General features: G+C 55.5%; 9 protein-coding genes across 9 annotated transcripts; 4 read left to right on the top strand and 5 right to left on the bottom strand.

Annotated features, from left to right (window-relative positions):
* Positions 1-315: 315 nt before the first annotated feature.
* Positions 316-1,113, bottom strand: PG998_001810 (uncharacterized protein; the record flags this gene model as incomplete). The annotated part of the gene is made up of 2 exons (XM_066868628.1): positions 316-369; positions 445-1,113. 2 exons carry the CDS (start codon positions 1,111-1,113, stop codon positions 316-318), a joined length of 723 nt encoding a protein of 240 aa, XP_066737043.1.
* A 335-nt stretch (positions 1,114-1,448) lies between these two features.
* PG998_001809 (uncharacterized protein) lies at positions 1,449-2,426 on the top strand (the record flags this gene model as incomplete). The annotated part of the gene is made up of 2 exons (XM_066868627.1): positions 1,449-1,612; positions 1,688-2,426. 2 exons carry the CDS (start codon positions 1,449-1,451, stop codon positions 2,424-2,426), a joined length of 903 nt encoding a protein of 300 aa, XP_066737042.1.
* Positions 2,427-2,658: 232 nt separating this feature from the next.
* Positions 2,659-3,600, bottom strand: PG998_001808 (uncharacterized protein; the record flags this gene model as incomplete). Its single annotated transcript, XM_066868626.1, has 2 exons — positions 2,659-3,500; positions 3,552-3,600. The coding sequence occupies 2 exons, from the start codon at positions 3,598-3,600 to the stop codon at positions 2,659-2,661; spliced, it is 891 nt and encodes a 296-aa protein (XP_066737041.1).
* An 847-nt stretch (positions 3,601-4,447) lies between these two features.
* On the top strand, positions 4,448-6,221 carry PG998_001807 (uncharacterized protein; the record flags this gene model as incomplete). The annotated part of the gene is made up of 3 exons (XM_066868625.1): positions 4,448-4,479; positions 4,553-4,819; positions 4,874-6,221. 3 exons carry the CDS (start codon positions 4,448-4,450, stop codon positions 6,219-6,221), a joined length of 1,647 nt encoding a protein of 548 aa, XP_066737040.1.
* A 1,474-nt stretch (positions 6,222-7,695) lies between these two features.
* On the bottom strand, positions 7,696-9,099 carry PG998_001806 (uncharacterized protein; the record flags this gene model as incomplete). Its single annotated transcript, XM_066868624.1, has 5 exons — positions 7,696-8,226; positions 8,287-8,399; positions 8,470-8,656; positions 8,722-8,795; positions 8,919-9,099. The coding sequence occupies 5 exons, from the start codon at positions 9,097-9,099 to the stop codon at positions 7,696-7,698; spliced, it is 1,086 nt and encodes a 361-aa protein (XP_066737039.1).
* Positions 9,100-11,691: 2,592 nt separating this feature from the next.
* Positions 11,692-13,306, top strand: PG998_001805 (uncharacterized protein; the record flags this gene model as incomplete). The annotated part of the gene is made up of 2 exons (XM_066868623.1): positions 11,692-12,157; positions 12,366-13,306. The coding sequence occupies 2 exons, from the start codon at positions 11,692-11,694 to the stop codon at positions 13,304-13,306; spliced, it is 1,407 nt and encodes a 468-aa protein (XP_066737038.1).
* Positions 13,307-13,647: 341 nt separating this feature from the next.
* Positions 13,648-14,761, bottom strand: PG998_001804 (uncharacterized protein; the record flags this gene model as incomplete). The annotated part of the gene is made up of 3 exons (XM_066868622.1): positions 13,648-14,097; positions 14,146-14,592; positions 14,651-14,761. The coding sequence occupies 3 exons, from the start codon at positions 14,759-14,761 to the stop codon at positions 13,648-13,650; spliced, it is 1,008 nt and encodes a 335-aa protein (XP_066737037.1).
* A 963-nt stretch (positions 14,762-15,724) lies between these two features.
* On the top strand, positions 15,725-16,852 carry PG998_001803 (uncharacterized protein; the record flags this gene model as incomplete). Its single annotated transcript, XM_066868621.1, has 1 exon — positions 15,725-16,852. The coding sequence occupies one exon, from the start codon at positions 15,725-15,727 to the stop codon at positions 16,850-16,852; it is 1,128 nt and encodes a 375-aa protein (XP_066737036.1).
* Positions 16,853-17,380: 528 nt separating this feature from the next.
* PG998_001802 (uncharacterized protein) lies at positions 17,381-18,339 on the bottom strand (the record flags this gene model as incomplete). The annotated part of the gene is made up of 3 exons (XM_066868620.1): positions 17,381-17,478; positions 17,531-17,966; positions 18,025-18,339. 3 exons carry the CDS (start codon positions 18,337-18,339, stop codon positions 17,381-17,383), a joined length of 849 nt encoding a protein of 282 aa, XP_066737035.1.
* Positions 18,340-18,377: the final 38 nt, after the last annotated feature.

Genomic DNA, 18,377 nt, shown 5'->3' with positions numbered 1-18,377 from the left:
TCTTGGACCTAGGACAGGGGATCCAGCTTAGCATGACGCGCCTGTACGCGGAGCTAGGGGGAAACGGTATATGTCATCAGCAAGGTAAAGGTGACGAAGAAGCTACTTGGCAGGATCAATAATGCTGTATGTATTAAAGCCAATCCCTGGGTTGGCCCACCGTGGTTGTGATTTCTATACAAAACTCCTCGTTACTCGAAGGCAAGTTCATTTGCCCGTCCTACGAGACAGCATAGTCCTCCCCGTAACGCTGCCGTTGTCATATCCTGTGTTCATTCTATTTGGGTATCTCTAAATAATCCGCCACGGAGCGGCTCAGCGCACATACTTGCCCATGAAACGCTTGTGGAAGTCAGATCGCAGCAGATCCTGCAGATAAGTCAGTATGTATTGGCCCGGCTTTTCAACATGGAAAATGTATAAACAGGCGTTGGTGGTACTTACGTTGACGAACTCCTTCTTTTTGCCCTTGTCCTCGGTCCCTCGGGCTTGGTTCTTGAACACCACGTCATCATTCCACCGCCGCTTCATGTTGAAGTTCTGCTTGTTCAGCAGGGGGTTGCCCAGCGCGATGTCCCGCTCCCGCTCCTCCTCCTCGGCGGCGGCGCGCTCGGCCTCCTCCTTCTCGCGCTTCTCGGCCTTCTCCCGCCGTATCTTCTCCAGCTCGCGCGCCAGCTCGGCCTCGTCGTCATCGCTATCATCGTCGTCGCTGTCATCGTCGTCGTCTTCTTCGCTGCCGTCGTCGTCGTCGTCGTCCGCATCTATGTCTCGCGACTCCTCCAGCACACGCCGCCGTTTGGCTTCGGGATCCTCCTCGCCGTCGGCGTGCGATGTCAGCGCCAGAGGGCGCTTGGCGCCATTGGAAGCCGAAGTGTCGTCGGACTCGGGCGCAGGAAGGGCACCGCCGCTCTTGGTCTTGGCGAAGTGGGCGGCCTCGGCGGCCAGAAGTTCCTCACGCAGGTCGCGGACTTGGGGATCGGCGGCACCGCCTTGTCCCGGTTGCCGGTATTTCAACTGTGTGTGTGCGGGAAGGAGTCGTTGGTGGTATGCCGGGCCGCGCAAAGCCTCCTTGCCGCGCGCGGGATCGAAGGTAGGTCTGTGGGCGGTAGTCATGGTGGCTTTGGCAAAGGATTTAGTGTGCTACGCGCAGGCGTGAGGGGGGCGTGGTTGAATATGCTGATATGTGCCTGAAAGTAAGACGGCAAGTGTGAGAGAAAGTTGGTGGTCGGCGTCTTGCATCCAAACCACCGACTTTTGGGTATGGGCAGGAGAACGCGGAATATGGGGAGGAGCCGCGGTTGGACGCTAAAATACATACGATTTTGGAGCCCCACCACGGCATCTACTCAGTAAAGTTGTATTGATTGCATCCCACCTCGAATCTTCGCAAAGCATTGTTGTTTTTTCCCTTCTCCCAGAGGCCCGATTCCTTCTCTCAACCACTCACCATGCCGCGCGAGGCCGAACCCTCACAGAATGAGAAGGACTTCGTCTTGAAAGCCGTGAGAGAGGGCCACCGTTTGGATGCGCGCGCCCTCGACCAGTTCCGCCCGCTTGATCTCAAGTTTGGCGACCAGTATGGAGTCGCAGACGTCACCCTGGGCAAGACGAGGTAGGTTCCCCTTTCCGCATGCGAGCCCAGCACCTCGGAGGATGCAAACGGGATCTGACCAGGCTACGCCTCTAGGATCCTTGCCAAGGTCACCGCAGAAGTCACGGTGCCGTACACAGACCGACCTTTCGATGGCATCTTCACCATCACCACAGAGCTCAGCCCCATGGCCTCGCCCGCGTTCGAGGTCAACCGCCCGACAGAAACCGAAGTCCTGCTGTCGAGGCTACTAGAGAAGACGGTGCGCCGCTCGAACGCCCTAGACACCGAGTCTCTATGTCTGGTGGCTGGCCAGAAGTGTTGGTCCATCCGAGTGGACCTGCACGTCCTGTCCCACGACGGCAACCTGATCGATGCCTCGTGTTTGGCCGTTGTCGCAGCTCTGCGCCACTTCCGCAAACCCGACACAAGCATCGAGGGAGACACCTTGACCGTTTACACCCCGGCCGAGAGGGAGCCCGTCCCTTTGAGTTGGTTGCACTCGCCCTTCTGCATTACCTTCAGCTTCTTTGGAACTGTATCCGTTGGTGAGGATGAGGAAAAGGACATCTGGCTTCTGGATACTACACGTTTGGAAGAGCAACTGCGTGTTAGTAGCTGCACCATCAGCATGAATAAGCATGGGGAGATATGCCAGGTAGCCAAGCCTGGTGGTGCCCCTGTCGAGGCCGTGACGGTACTGCAGTGCTCCAATTTGGCCCTTCAGAAGGTCAAGGATCTTTCAGACTTCGTGGACCAGAAGCTGGCTGAGGACTCGAAGCGCAGGAATAAAGGTGGACTTCTGGCAGAGCTGTCTGCCGAGAACGCAAGGTAGAATAAAGCCCTACTCTTCTTCTATTGGAAAGGCGCCCAAAAATAGACCAATGATACCCACCATCTTGAGGATACCCCTTGAATCGCTGCTATATGATGATCTCGCAAGCCTTGCGTAAACCGTTTCCTGCCCCCGTTACCTAACGCCGTCTGCATGTCGCTTGAGAAACGCCAACCCAGAGAAAAGACTCGCCCTTCCCGCCACCTACGGTGTAGCCCTACCGGTTCGTCGTCTATCGCATAACGGGTGGTCTTGACTCCTTATTCCACTTCACCCGGCTCCGTACCCAGTCCACGGCCTCGCTGACTCCTGTTCCGGTCAAAGCACTGACGGGCAGCACTCTGGAGTCGCGAATGGAGCTCGCCTTCTCGCCCTCGAACACCTTCTTGACCAGCCCCTCCTTGATCTTGACCACCTCGACGCAGTCTTCGCGGTCCTGCTTGTTGGCGAGAATCAAGAGCGGCACGCCCTCGGTCTCGCTGTGTTGCAGCACATCCTCCAGCACCAAGCGGCACTCGTCCAGCCGGCCCAGGTGCTGGCTGCCGCTGCTCACGTGGCCGCGGCTACTGGACGACCTTCGTTCGTTTCTGGCGCCGGTCTCGGGGGAGTTCTCGTTGTTTCGGTCGTCGACCTGGCCGTCCTCGTCGTCCTCGTCGCCGTCCTCGCCCACGCCGTTGCGCAGCAGCAGGCCGTCGCCGATGTCCGTGCTGTCGATGATGAAGACGATGGCGTGGCACGAGGCGTAGTAGCTCTGCCACAGCCGGCGCAGCGACAGCTGGCCGCCGACGTCCCAGATCTTGAGGTACATGTCGGGCAGCGTCAGGGTGCTCACGTTCTGCCCCACCGTCGGCACCGTCCGCAGCTTCGGGTCCGGGCGCTCGGGCGTGAAGAGCGACTTGGCCTGCTCGTGAAACGTCGTCTTGCCCGCATTGTCGAGACCTAGGAGGATTACCGAGTACTCTGATTGATGGCGCGCGCGCGCGGGTGTCAGTTCGGGCTGCTCACGCTGGTGGGGAGAGGAGAAAAAGGAAGAAGTGCGTGGTTGCGTGGGTCGATGCCATACAGCCATACATGCTACGTAAGAACATAGTGCGTGGGCGAGGGGGAGGGAGTGTCTCCCCTTACCTTCTTTGCTCGTCGCGAGCCGGTACAGGCCTTTGGCTAGATGGTACATGGCAGAACAAGATGTCTGTCTATTGACAGGCTTCCTCGGGCGGATTTTCTTGGGGCGTTGGAAGTGTATCGATCTAGAGAAGCATAGGACGGCTCCCCAGATGTTTTGCGACAGCAGTGGGTGCGAGGTTGACGAATCGCAATTTCCACGTGCTTAGTTGCGCAAGGAATGTCTTGAAACACATTTGGCTGCCCACTAAAGCGGGACATTTCGAATAACCTGGGGTCCAATTCGGGCCCTGGAATTCCTGTAATTGGCCTGGCTTGGGCTCTGAGCTTACCCCTGTTCGGGCGGTTTACAGCGCACTTACTCCCTAACCGTTGAGGAGACATCAAAACAAACATTCTCCTCTCGCGAAGGTCTCTCTTCTCGAGCCGCCGGCCTCTTCTCGAAGCGATGCGCTGTGGGCATTATCATACATACGACGGGAGAGAGAGGGTGGATGTCGCTTATGATGTAATGTACAGATACGCACAAGGATACATCCAAAGACGGTTCACTCAGACTCCCTCGCCTACCCAGGAGATAAATATATATATATTGGACATGACACTGCTTACATGCATGGCATTCCCCCTCTGCCCTCCGAGCGTTTGATTGCATGCGTATTGTCGCCGAAAGCCTCCCTCACGTCATGGCGCATCAAGTTGGTCCGCGCTACAGCTAGCTTCTACGCGCCTCGAATTTACACTTCTTACCTACACCCACGTTGACTTTTGATTACATGACAACAGCATCATTGCAGGAACCCGAATCAGCCTGGCCGATTGTCTTCCTGATCCACTCGGACCTTGGGAAACAGAGAAGTCTTCCGACCACACATCCAGCACCAGGGAATGATTTAGAGATGGCCCCCGTCCCCAACCTCCACCCGCCAAGGTACGTCTGCCTTGCGCCGCATTCACTTATCGCCACAGACCCGACGGCTAACTGGACATCCTGTGTATTTTAGCTACGTGCCGTTGGGCGTGGCTGTCAGTCATTTAGGCCTGGTCGTCTACTTGACTTACGCCGTTGGCGCCAGCTTGTACACATCATACAAGTCGCTATCCCCGTCGCAGGATACGCGCCGGCGTCTATCGAGACGCGCAAAGTTGGCACCCGTATTCCTTGGACTTGCCGCCACCGCGTTGTCTTGGGCTGCATACTCAACTGTTCGATATGCTACACTGTCTTACAGAGCATGGGCCGACCACAGGGGGTATGCGCTACCTCAACGGTATGCCTACTTCGACTCACGTCGAGAGAGAATTTATGCTGACGTCACGTCCAGGTTGTTCGGCAATCAGGGTCTCACTCCGGGCTTCAATAACTCGAGCGAGCTGTACCTCGCTCACTGGCTGAATGACACTCCTGTCTATTTCGATGCATACGAGATCGTTGCCGAGAAGGCCCGTCGCTTTTGGTGGGGGCAGCAGGTTGACCTCGCCACTGTCGCCTTGGGCATGCTTTTGGCCATCGAAGGGCGTCGGAAACGAATCCCTATGTTGCCGGCTTTTATGGCACTCGCGCATCTGGTGAACCTGTCCTTTGCCCAAAATCTGTTCTACCTAGCTTTACTGCTCACGCCAACGCCTATCCCATCGGGGGAGAGTCACGTCGAGCTTCCTGTTACTCCCGTCCCTGCTTCGATTTGGACAAGATTCCACCGTTACTTCTTTCCTCCCAAGCCCAACAACTGGTGCCCTCACCCAGCCGTCTTCTTGACGGGGCTGGCTGTGAACCTCGCCGCTATCGGACTGCTTCCTCATGCCGCCGAGACACCTTCGTTTGTCAAGGTAGCCTTGGTCTCTCGGCTGGCCACATTCTTGCCGCTGCTTCTCTCGAAAATTATACCCCAAAACTGGGGCACAGTCCACCCGCACCCGCACAACACACATAGCTCTTTTACGGCCCTATTCCGGTTCCTTTCCGCCGCCAGCTTCTTCCTTCATGCTAAGGCTACCTTCTACGGGCTGAGGTATAACATGCCGAATTCGCACCACCACCGACACAGCCGCTTTATCCCTTGGGACGTTGAGGAGCGATCTGCCTGGGAGCGCAGCTCTACCGCCTTGGGTAAAGTGCTCGGCTCCATCTCCGATCACCCAGCTGTTATGGCCGTCGGATGGGACGCTTTGATATGTGTCGCGAGTCTGGGGGTCTGGGCCGCAGTTCGAGCAACGGATGTTGAAGCCATCATCAAATCGACAGTGCCGTACTACGGTACTGAGGTTGCGGAAGCCTTGTCTTCTTCAAAAGAGCCCGACTCGCACGAGACGATGATCAAGGCCGAGCCCGAAGCTGACGAGGGCTCGGAGCTGGAGGCGTCTTCCACGGCTGTCTATCGAGGTGGCCGGGCCCAGCGCAGATTGGCGAGCATTGCGAGCTCCAGCGGCGCGAGTGATGATATCTCAGCGTCGACACCACGCAAGAGAGGTCGAGCAAACAGGCAGCTTGCAGAGGAAGAAGAGGCATATAGACCGAGTGCGGAAGAAGCCCGGGAGGTCGTCGAGGGCGACATTCTACCTCCCGAGGAGCCAGACTGGGAGAGCGCCTCGCTGTCCTGGGGGCTTGCCGCTATCGGTGGGCTGGGTTGCGCGTCTGCCGGTGTTTTTGGGGGCGAAAGTATCTCAAGATAGAGAGAGGATGAATGAGCAACGGGATGACGAGCCTACGGCTGGGTACAACAATATAGGCAAGGATTGCCGGATGGGGATGCTTTCGACTTGTTCTTCGCCCACCAAAGCGAAGTTTTCAGATGCTTGAGAATGGATCCTGGAGTCCCTCTTTGATTTTCACTCTCAAATGGAAACGTCGTGTCGGGAGCTGGCTTAGAGAGGGAATATCTTAACCCTTGCTGGGAATTGCAAATCCAAATGTATTTGGAATCATAATGATTCCATGAAATCTACAAATGACACACACAAGTGAATATTTCCCCTGGTATAACAATAAGAGGACCCGATGATTTCCGGAAGGAGCTCTAAGGACATTCATGTCCACACAAGCTACGGTACCGAGACATTGTCCCACCCTCTGTGCCAGCTCGGCATATCTTGGTCGAGTATCCAATGACGCCATGAACTTGCTTTCGACGCGATTGGTCATCTGTCCATAGCCGAGTAGTTGATGGGCCTGGGGAGCGCATATGAATCAAGATCCAACGAGAAATATCCGAGCTGCCCCTATTTCTTTTCCTTATATTCGACAAAGGTGGGAATAGGGGCAGCTTGCAAAATTCGTCCGACCACCCACACCACCTTCGCAGCGGCAGCAGCAATGACAGGATTGTCACTATTTGAGGGAAGTACTTGTAAGTAGGTTATAGTTTCATCGCATTGAGGAAGCCCAACCCATAGCTCGAAGCTAGGTGAGTACCTTGGGGTTGCAGACCTCGAATACGTGTCCGGTGGCATCAACGTAATTAACCTGATATTACTTGGTTCAAACGGTCTGGACTGATTCGTCAATGCCAATTTCCCACGTGAGAGGGGACGGGCGTAGGGCAGATAAGCTCATTTTCACAAGAAACATTCAACACCGGATGATGGATCAGTTGGAAGCTTGCGAAAAGTAATATAGGCCAATTTCATCTCCGATGTCCAGCACACAAAGACTGGGATATCAACTCGGAAGCATTGCTTGACCGGTTTCCTTCGGCCACTTCCGCCGTGACTTGAACCCGAGTTTCGGTTCGACAAAAAACTAACAGAATATTAGGATGAACCTAGTCTCCGAAAACGAGCATACACCCGCTCCTGGAGGACTCCATGGTTTGCATCTCGAAAATATGTACATGTGGGTGTGAGATAGCTTTTGCCACATATATATAGTAGATGCGCTTCGGTATTGTGTTCGTGGAAATGCCTGGGTAGACCTCCCCTTCCCGATTAGCCTTGGTAGTGAGCTTCCTACCAGCGTCATAAAAAAGAGTCCTGGTGTTAAAATGATGATCCCCAACGCCTTGCGATAAAACCCAAGCATCCGTAATCGATATTGTGCCCAAATGTGACCGTGGACACACAGTCCTTACCGATTCCCTGGTCCAACCATGCCCAAATAATACATGCAAATCCCTCCGTTATCCTTCCAAGTCCAGGAACCGCCTCGCATCTATAGCCACTCGCGGGGCTCTTGTTTACTTTGCTGCTGCGGTAATGACGTGGTAGAATCCTGTGGCCTCCAATACCGGTCTTCTGCCATAGCAGTATCGTCTCTCGACAAGGGCGGGACGTATGCGGGCTGCGTATGATATTGCTGGTATACCAAGGGGATCGAGCCGTTTCTGGTGGAGTCCGCGCCGGTTGCTGCGAAATCCTCGACACCTTGCGTCTGTCCTCCTGCTTGCCCAGTCTTCCTCCTCACCTGCTCCGCTCGAAGTGCGGCCTTGGCTGTCCTCATCCGCTTGTAGATAATAACACCGACGACAATGGTGACGGCAAAGGTAATGGCGAGCACAACGTTTTGCACCACGTTGCCTTCCTTTTCAGCCACCAGCAAGACACCCAAGTAAACTAGAATGATCTGCTTGGGTAACGTCAGGAAGGTCGCCACGGCGAAGTGCCAGAATTTGACGTCGCAGGTGGCGAACACAGCGGTAGAAAAATGCGAGGGGATGACGGAGAAACGGATCCAGAACACAATCTATAGGCAGGTTAGACGAGTTGCTAATGGAACGAATGCAATGTTGTATTTGCCACTTACCCAGAACCCGCCGTCTCGCGTTAGCCGTGCGAGAGAGGCGTAGTTTAGATTCGTCCTCTCCATCTTGACAGCTTTCTGGCGCAGCAACGACTTGAATGCAAACCAGGTACCGACTGCAACAAAACGTGGTTTAGCAAATGAGCTTCTCTCCCAAGAGGAGCCAGACTGGGGACAGCTCCATACCTTCTCCCAAGAACGTGCCGGCCGCGACGACGGCGAAACCAATCCACAGGCCATAGACAACACCACACAGTAGTGCAATCACCTCGTGGCCGAACAATGGAGGAAAAGAAATGATGATGAGAATGACAATGGGTATGAGCCAGCCTGCTGGTAGATCACGGACCTTTTCCGAGAAGGGCCTTAGGATCTATGGTACAGCATGTTCGTGTTAGTCGCTGGGCGGCGCAGCTTGACAGGACGGCTGCTACTGACCTCTACTACTTGGTCGTGGTAAATAACCAACAGGCCTGTGAGTATTCCTACAATGACCATGAGAATGTGCCATGCTGTATGTTGGTTCATGAGTTAGTTAGGGTACGAGCCAAGGGGGGAGTGGCTTGTGGCCCGATGCCGGGCGCCGGTGCGGGCGTCCAGAAGATGGGTTCATGCCGAGGGATAGCATAGCGTACGTAAGTATTTGGGACTCAGGAAGAACCTCTTCCAATTGAAGGGCTGGAAGTCATAGTCGGTTTCTGCCGGGCCGCCGCGCTGTGATTGCGGAGTGCTGCCCATCTCGAGGTCCGGAACGGGGTGGGTGGGATCTCGCTGTTGCGTCTCCGGTTTGGATTGCTGCAAGGCAGGTTCCTGCATAATGGCGGGCACCTGCGGGAAGCGGAGGATTTTCGAAGTATAGTAGTGAAAGTAGGTATAGGTAGATAAGAAAGGTAGTATATTACAACAAAGAAAACAACGACACAGCTCAGCACACAGCTACGTCAAGAGAAGGAAAACAATGAACAAACAGGTCAGGGCAGGACAGGACGGGAACAAACAAGGGCCCCCAAAGGTGGTTATTATCGAACGGGTTAAGTTGGTGACGATAAGACAGCAAGAAATGAATGAAAGAAAGGTTGAAACCAGTAGGTTTGACTGTCGGCGGGGGGGTGTTTGTGGGTAGGTTCGCCAGGGTTCCTTTCCTTGTCTGACCGGAGGGTAGAGGGGCAGAAGGCGAGAAGGGGAGCGTGTTGGCGCAGTGTGTTGGCAGGCGCATCTTGAGACTGCGACGATCTACACGCGTTTCAATAGCCCCTTAATCCCACCCAAATCCATGCAGCACACAGCACAGCCTTGGGCTTGCGACATGGATGATGGGACAAAAGGCAGAGCCCAAGACCTGGGAACCTGGAAGTAGAGAGTGGAGGGACCACCGGCAAAATTATCAGATCAACCATTTGTCATGTCATGGCTTTTCCTTCGCCCTTCGTTCCCCGATGCAATTCCCATTCGCCGTCAAGAAAGCCGCTTCCGAGCACATCGAGTACTGACGATTGGGGCGAAACGCCAAATGCGTACACATACGAGGGTGGCTGAGCGACGCCGTGTTCTGGCCGTGGTGGTTGTCTGTCACATTAGCGGGCGTCGTAGGACCCTGTGCCCTGTGCCTGTGCCTGTGCCTGTGCCTGTGCCTGGGACCTGTGGCAGTCCTGTGGGACCCCCATCTACGGAGCAAATAGCCATTAGCCATGCGCCAGGCTCGGCAGGCAATGCCTCTAGGCCAGTCGAAGGCCAGTCGAAGAGGAGGCTAGCGTTAAAGTGTAACGCTCCGTTCCGGCGCGCTTACTGACGCTTCGCATCTTGTGCATTGAATGGATGCTCTGACCAGAACTCTGGCTGCTGTGCATGTATGTGTATTCCTTCGTGTTGCGTCGCGGCATACATACATCCGTCGCGTCGCACACGTGCAGCGGGTGTCCCGGTACCCATCTGCCATCTACCAATTGCATTACAGCTGACCTCATCCTTCTGAAGATCTTGCCGCCAAGCAATTACCAAGGGGAACGGGAGTGGAACGCCAGATACCCGTCGGCCGGCATTCGTCAGCGATGTTTGCCGATCACTGGGGTAGGGCGGACCCGGCATCATTGGGATCACTCTTAAATAACAGGACAGAATCCGACTGCTAGCTGGGTTCATGTGACGAAGACTCGGCATATATGATTGACGCACGTCGTCGTCGTCGTCGTCGACGACGTCGACCACATCCATCAATTGTTCGACACAACTGGCTTCCGACTTCCTGGCGATTGTCTTCTGGAATGTCACCTGAAACAATTTGGAGGACATGATTCATGCCGAGCAACAACATTCACGTCCACGGGCAAGTCTACGCCAAACCGGTTCGTCTCTATGTAGCCCTTGACCTTGCCTTGTTGGCCCTGGGTCGGTCGGTTCCTGGCTATACGGCTCGCAAAGTTCGATTCTCTTAGGCTGTTCTCGACCCCGGCTGCCAACCCTCCGTCTCGGGCCCTGCAACAGCCAAGATACAGTGCATCCATACATATGTATACCTAGCTGCCTCGGAACACCAGCTGCCCGGATCCCCTTCTCATCTCCAATCGGGTTTTCACCTCGGCCGAAAAAGAAAGAAAAAAAGTGTTCCCTCTTCGAATTCGAACTGGCTGGCTGCTGCAGCGGACAGGAGAGAAAGAAAAAAAACAAACGGACAGGCCGTGTCCAGTTGTCACCTGAACTTTCCCGGGTTATTTGATTACTGACAGAATGTTTCTCTTTCGGGCCGTGCCATGTTTATGCATGAGGCTGGCTTTCATCTTGCAAAGGCAACATTCCCAAACTGCTCTTGGAGCATTGCCCAAGTGTAATCTGGGATGGCCGTGCCACTGGTGGGGCCAGGCTCGCCTCAATATATGAGCGAGATGAGCTGCTACAGCATGGCTTGGCTTCCGGTCGTACACATGCATTCATGTGGTCGAATGCCTTTGTTCCGTGACAAATTCTTACTTCTAACAAAAAAGCAGGTCCGTCCGAGACTTCGGGTCACCCAAAGCCCAGTAACACCTTCTTTGTCGAGTCTCGTTTCATGAGAGCCTCGTGCGTCGTTTGACTCTACATTATCGACGGGTTGAACGGTTTCGGGCTTGACAAAGCCAATCACCACGAGTTTTGTGGCATCAAACCACGTATTGCTTTAGTTCTGAAGTTTTCCGCATCCGGGGTCCCGTTCAATATCTTCTTTGTTCAACCATTTGCTACTGCTCTCCGAATGAGGGCGAGTGCGCAACACCCGAAATGGCAAGACAACCAAGTTCTTCGAAAGGGTCTACTGAGCTTTGGTTTGGAATACCATCGCCAATATAACCTAGGACATGCTCGCGGGCTCATCACGATTTTTACAACCGACTGGAACCTCCCGTAACCGCCGCAATTGTAGAGGAGCAGCACGCCATGGAAGACAATACGAGTGACGGCTTCTCAGACAATGATGAGACCGATTTCACCTTCACAGATGCCATTCGGCCCCCGCCGTTCCCCTTGAATGTCGAGAGTACCTGGTTCCTCGCTACGATCTGGGTCCTCCTGGGAGCTACTAATGCATATGTCCAGTTAGGGCTGGACTCGATCCTTGGCCTCAGGTCTATCTTGCTCAAGACTATCGCTACTGTGATAGTCGCTGGGCTTACTATGGTCTTTTACGATGGCTACCTCACCAAGGTAAACGAAGAACGGAGATGGATAAACCACCGCGTCGAGCTTATACTGGCGTCACTCGTGGCGCGGCACTGGGGAATCGCCCTCAACGAAGACGCAACCCTCGAGGACCAAAAGGAGGCTTTGATGCAGGGCGGCACCCTACAAGTGCCTCGAACGGTGTTCGCTGCCACGAGCGAACTCGCGACTGGGGCTGTTGATTGTGCGTTGGTGCTTACATACCAGGTGTCTGTCTGGCAACTGTTATCTGCTGCAATTTGGATGTCAAGACTTTTTTCTGGGATTGCCCAACATCTTGGTCAATGCAGCCGTCATCGCAGGATTGCTTTTATGTGGGCGCTGGCTATCAGACACGAACGTTGGGCGTTTTCTTCGCCTGTGGGATGTTTGTGACAAAGTCAAGTCGTTAGTCGCCCGCTGCCTGGAAAGTCCCTTGGCCCTCTTGGATTCATATTGGTCGCCGGGTGCCATCAAGCAGCCCGCGTTGGTGGCACTCTGTGCTATACTGACCGCGGCCTCCTGGGCGCTCCCAACCGACGTCATCATGCCCTTCACCGGCCAGGATGTGGATATACTGGCGAGACACGTAGATACCCTGAAGTCCTTCATCTATGGGAGATGGAGCTACCTCTTCTCGCCAAAGTTTGACGGATCCTGGTTGAGCGTGGGTCATTTTGGCGCGCAGGCTGGACTGCAGCTCAGCTTGGCCGCGGTCTGCTTCCTGTTTGCCCTTATCTACCATTGTCAATCCCAAGAGAAGATCTCCCGCGCCAGAAGCCAGTGGGAGCGCGGCGAGGTCGACATGCGCTACGTCGACGAAGATGATCGTGTCACAGCAGCCCAGTGGCGGGCGACGGCGCTGCATATCATCTCCTTTACCGCGTATCAGGTTGCTGGGATGATGGTGTCTGCGTTGGAGCTCGAGCCACTGCTCCAATCTACAGCGCTGGCCCCGAAGCTACGAGATGTGCTGAGCCTGCGCGAGGACCGGCCCGAGGCTGCCTACCGGCTCGGGATCCGCGTGATTGCCCTGTTCGTAACCGGCTTGAGCATCTGCGCCATCCACTGGGTCCTGCGTCGGATCGTTTGGCTGCTTATCCGCTTATTGACGTGGACGGCGGCGTTCGGGGACGCCGTCGCGTGGTGTACCACATTCACGCGGCCTTCTCTAGCTAGGGTGAAGAGTCATGTTATGGACACGGTGGGGTTGGATTTCAAGTTGAAGGACAAGACTCTTCTGGCACAGGGACTGATGAACTGCCTATTTGACACCAGAGCACCCCTGGTCATCATCCCACCGAATTATTCGATCCACGCGTTCGATCCTGAGGCCTGGGCCTTGGAAGACTGAACTCCCACTCCGTGTGGGTAACGACGGCTGCTTTTATGGTATTTACATGTAGGAATTACAATCGAAGCATTGAGAGCTTAAGTACATGATGGTTTTCCAAGAAGATGGTCAAGAATTGTGCGGTCATGGACAGTTGTGTTTGGCCACTGAAACGACCATGATAACCATTGTTAGGCCACACATGATGAAGCTACAACTAGCAATGCTTCGAGATGAGACAAAGTTCAGCTCCCGATCAATGCATACTTGCATACATAGATGCCCCGTAGAAGAATTTGTATACTGTGAGAAGTTAAGGTTGCGAAATGCTCTGCCGGTTCGCCACTGTTTCCTGCAGCCCATTACAACGAGCCACCGGCCAGGAGAGCCTTCAGGGTAGCCCGGGCGTCTTGCCTCTCGAGGCCGAGGAGGTCGTTGGCGGGATGGTGAAAGGCCTGGCCCGCCCCGTCGGCGAAGAGCAAGACATGCAAGAAGTCACCAAAGCAGGAGTAGTCCCCTTTGCTCAGCTTTTCGTTCCCGACCTCTTCGTACTTGGCCGAGGCTACCTTCTCCACGTTCCAGTCCCCGCCCGTCTCCTCTCGGATGATCTCGAGGAGCTGGTTCTGGGTCGTGACGGTGCCCGAGACGGTGATGTACTGGTTTGCCGTCTTCTCGGGCGACGATAGGACAGCGACAACGGCCTTGACGACGAAGTCGAGCGTCGCCAGGTCGAAGGGCTCGTCGCCGGAGTCGACGATGGTGGCGGTCTTGGTCTTGAGGTCAAAGCCGAAGCCTGTCCCTTTCTTGATTGTCTAAACATCCATGCCATCAGTAAGTCCGACGACAAAAGGGGAGCAGACGGAACTGAGAAGGAGAAACATTGGTCCATACGTCGAAGAAAAGCTGTTGGAGATGCCCGTCCACGTCAAGCCGGGATTCTCCGTGGACTTCTCCTGGAGGTAATCGACCAGCTTGATCTTGGAGTGGAGCATGGCCTTCAGTCCCGGGTGCGAGACGGTGCGCGTGTTGATGCCGAATTCACTGGGGATGATGCGACTGACGCCCGCGGCGATGGCGGCGTCGATGAAGGGGTACTGCTCGCCGGTTGCCGTCGTGGCGATGGCGGAAACGAGGGCGTCCTGGCCGGCCAGTGCCTCCCTGAGCGCTTCTGGCGAAGCGTAGTCGACCTTCTTCACGACCACGCCGGCCGGCGGCGTGGACGGGGAGCCGGCCCGGCTGAGGGCGGTGACGTGGAAGCCGGCTTCCTGTAAGGCTTTCACGAGAGGCATGCCTAGGGTGCCCGAGGCCTTCGGAAGCACATGTCAGACGATAGTGTTCTTGGTTGTGGTAGGATACTGGGCTTACTCCAACTACGGTGACATTCTTGAGGGGGGACATTTGGGCAGCGAGGATGACGACCTCGGCGTGGTTCTGGATCAATAGACGGGCGTTGGTTAGATAGTCTGTACGCTGCATGGGGATGGATCATCAACGGCCTCCAGCACCAGGGTTGGAGAAAGAGCACGACCCGGCCCGGCTGCCCGTCCAGGACTGCCGAGCGGGGCTGTGAGGTTGCAACCCACATCGCGTCATTCTGGGAAAAAGAGGCTGTCGCTTGCCACGGATTTCGGATATATTGTCGTATACCTTTTGTTATCTACTGGAAGCTGTCCTTTTCAATCACAGTCCAGGCCCTGCATGGCTGGGGATGGCGTCTCGCCCGCAGGCGCCACGCACTCTTTGACAAATCTGAGTCACCGTCACTAGTCACTAATGCATGTCGAAAGCTTGTTATTTTGGTCGTCCTCGTCGTTGGCCTTCGCTCGTAAGGTCTGGATAGACAGGGGGCCTCCGAAACAGGATGCAGAAACCCCCTGCCCTTTCCCGCCCAACACTGCGCAGAAGGAAAACCCCGACGGCGCCAATTCCGCGCCTCCTGATGCAAGAGCGCCACGCCAACATGCGAGTCGCCCAATAGCGAGATGAGGGTTGGACAAGGGGAGTCGATAGCGCGGAAAAGGGCAGCAGGCAAGCCTTCAGCCCTTCCCGTTCTGGACTGCGGCTGAGGATTGGGCAGGCAGCTGAGTGGAGAACAGCCCGACAAGACATCGCGCTTGCTAAGGATACGACATGCTGCCGTGGTCCATCACCGGCGAAGCTGGCAGTGCATCCAAGTTGCGCTGGCCCGCGAAGTCGGGGAAAGAGAGGGGAGGGGGGTGCGGCTGGCTGAAAGGAAGCACGGTTGGCTGGCTGGTCTTAAATACAGCGACGTGCTCTCCCCCAAAAAAGCCTGGAAGGTTTCCGTGGGCATACTCGGTACCGCTGGCAGAATAGTGGAAAGATCATTCTCCTGCTCTCAGGGTGATTTGTTGCCCGTATCCTCGTGAACATACACCTAAGGATACCCTACGACCAACTCACAACACGCAAACGAACATAATGGACGTCAGAGCTAGGAAGCATGGTTACGAAATCATACCCACACCTGTTTGGGTGCTGGTAGTTCGGATATTCCAGATCGTGCTCTCCGTCATCGCCATCGGCCTGGCAGGCTGGTGGATCCACGGCTTATATCTGAACGAACTCGGCTTCGTCATCGCCTGTGTAAGTGCTGTGCTGTCTGCGCCTCTGGGCTCACCACCCACTAACACGCCGCTTGGAAAACAGTGCGTCTTCACTTGGATCGTCTCGCTCTACAACATCCTGTCCGAGAAGGCGTCCGGGTGCCGGCCCGGCTACAACACGTGGGCCACGCTGTCGCTTGACGGCTTGCTGGTCGTCTTCTGGCTGGCGGCCATGGGCGCGACGGCCAGCGCGCGCACCTCGTTCAAGTACAGCGTGACGGCGACGTGCACCAGCGACGGCAGCGCTATCAACAGTGGCCACTGCGACATACTGCGCCGCTACACCGAGACGGTCGGCGTCGCCACCCAAGGCGCCCTCGCCATTCTGAGCGGGCTTGCGGGCATCTGCGCCCTCACCATGCTGCTATTCGTCGCCTCCTTCGCCTACGTCTGCCACTTCTTCCGCCTCTCGTACACCGAGGCCAATGCCATGCCCGACCCCGAGAAGCAGCAGCAGCAGCAGCAGCAGCTGAACGGCGCTTCCGGTGGTGTTGTCTCGCCTGCAGGTGCTCCCGTCGGCACTACTGCCGGTGCCGTCCCTGGCTACCCTATGCACACAGGCACAGAAATGACACCGCAGCAACCGATTGCACAACATGGTGCCCCGTATGCATCACAGCAGCAGCAGCAACAGCCGCAACAGCCGCAACAGCAGCAACAGCCGCAACAACCACAACACCAATACCAAGGACAGCAGCAACATCAACTGCAACATCAGCAGCAGCAGAGCCCCATGACGCCCCCGCCGTCGAATATGGGGTATGCACAGGGAACAGGATACGCGCAACAACCCCAAGGGGCAGTGTATAGCCAGAGCCACACACCCGGTCCCTATGTGCAGCAAAACATGCATGCTCCATCGAATACTGTCCACTCGCCCGGACAAGTTGGCCAGCAATATCCGTATAGTCCTGGCATGTCGCCGCAGGGGCCAGGCCAGTAAGGTAGACTGCTGACTGACGAGGGGAGTTGATATAGCCTGGAGTTTCCCATGACCGAACTGAGGGTAGAATCTGCCTTTGGCGGGGTTTAATAGAAACTCGACAAGGGGGTGATTTTCTTGTTTTTATTTTTTATTTTTTATTTTTTATTCTTTGGATCTTTGGGGTATTACCCATTGCCTATACCGTGGCGCTAGTTGATCATGTATTGAGATGGCTACCCCCATTCCCGAACGCCCAACTCGCACCTATCTCGTTGCTCGCCGGGCATGCCGTGAAAATGACACTGTGTTTGTGATGAGCTTTATTTATTTTTGGTGTTCTTGTTCCTGCTGCCACACCACCCACCTTGAGCGGTATGAGTTAATAATGTACACGGCTACTGATAGCCTCCACGTTCTGATGTGGCTTTCGCTCCCGCCACTTCGCCCTGCCGGAGCTCAATTTATAGTACATAATCCCCTATACGCAAAACATTTGAGACGTAGCAATGGAAGTTGCGATCCAACAAATTTGCCACTTGAGTTTTATTAGATTTGGCTGTGTCGAGGTCGTTTGCGCCCGCTCCCTGGTGCAGGGTGCAGCTTGGACTGGCTTTCGCGCTTGAGTTTCTCGTCCAGCACGCGAGCTGTTTGATGTTAGCAGATGCCGATGGTTCGGGAGAGAGAAGTCAGACGTACTGAGAACGTCGTATCCGAATTGAGGGTACTCCAGGCACAGGGAGCGGAACTCTTCCTCGGCCTCGGCTCGGAGAGTGTGGCTGCGAGTGGCCCAGAAGTTGGCAACAGGGGCGCGGATCGAAGCGTCGTCCTTGCTAGTGTAGGCGTAGACGTAACGAGCGTAGGCGATTTCGCCCTTGGCCGTGGAGTTGACGCAGTGAATCTTGCTGGTGGCAAGACTCTTGAGCTTCTCTACACCAAACTTTTCAGCGAGCGTGTAGACCCGCGCGTGCTTCAACAGCTGATCACCCGATTCGTCGACAGAGGGCAGGGCCGGGTCGGACTCGAGGACACGCTGGCCAGGTAGCTTCCTGGGGAAGTAGTCTCCCGTGTATAGGTATTCTAGGAAGCAGCCAACCGAGTCGGTTTCGTCGCCGACGAGTTCGATCTGGCGCGGCTGTACTAAAGAGTCAGGTTGTTGTATCCAGCAGAAGCGCGTGGTGGGTATTGCCTACACCTCCATCCTCGCTGAAGGCGGCGCATGCCTCTGCGAAAAACGGGCTCTGAAGAAGCAGGGCTTGATGTGCGGTAAGAACGGTTTCGTTTCCACCACTGCCAACGATCATAGTAACGACAGGACTGGTGAGGTAGTCGATGAAGCTCGTGCGCGGTTCCGCATCGCCGCTTTCAGCATAAGGTAGTTCGCTGCCGTCGGCGTGGTCGCCGCCCTCTTCTCCTTCAGCCATTTCAACATCGGTCACAGGCGCGGCCGGCGCAGCGGCCTGCTCTTCGGCAGGGACATCCTCGGAGACGGAGAGCTCGGAGGCCATGCTCTTATTTTTGGGGTTTTGGGGGGAGGGGGTCGGTA

This window comes from Apiospora kogelbergensis, assembly GCF_038363985.1.
Source record: "Apiospora kogelbergensis strain CBS 113332 chromosome Unknown utg000001l_segment0_segment0, whole genome shotgun sequence".
Classification (NCBI taxonomy): Eukaryota; Fungi; Ascomycota; class Sordariomycetes; order Amphisphaeriales; family Apiosporaceae; genus Apiospora; species Apiospora kogelbergensis.
This window is presented reverse-complemented; position numbering and strand designations above follow the sequence as displayed.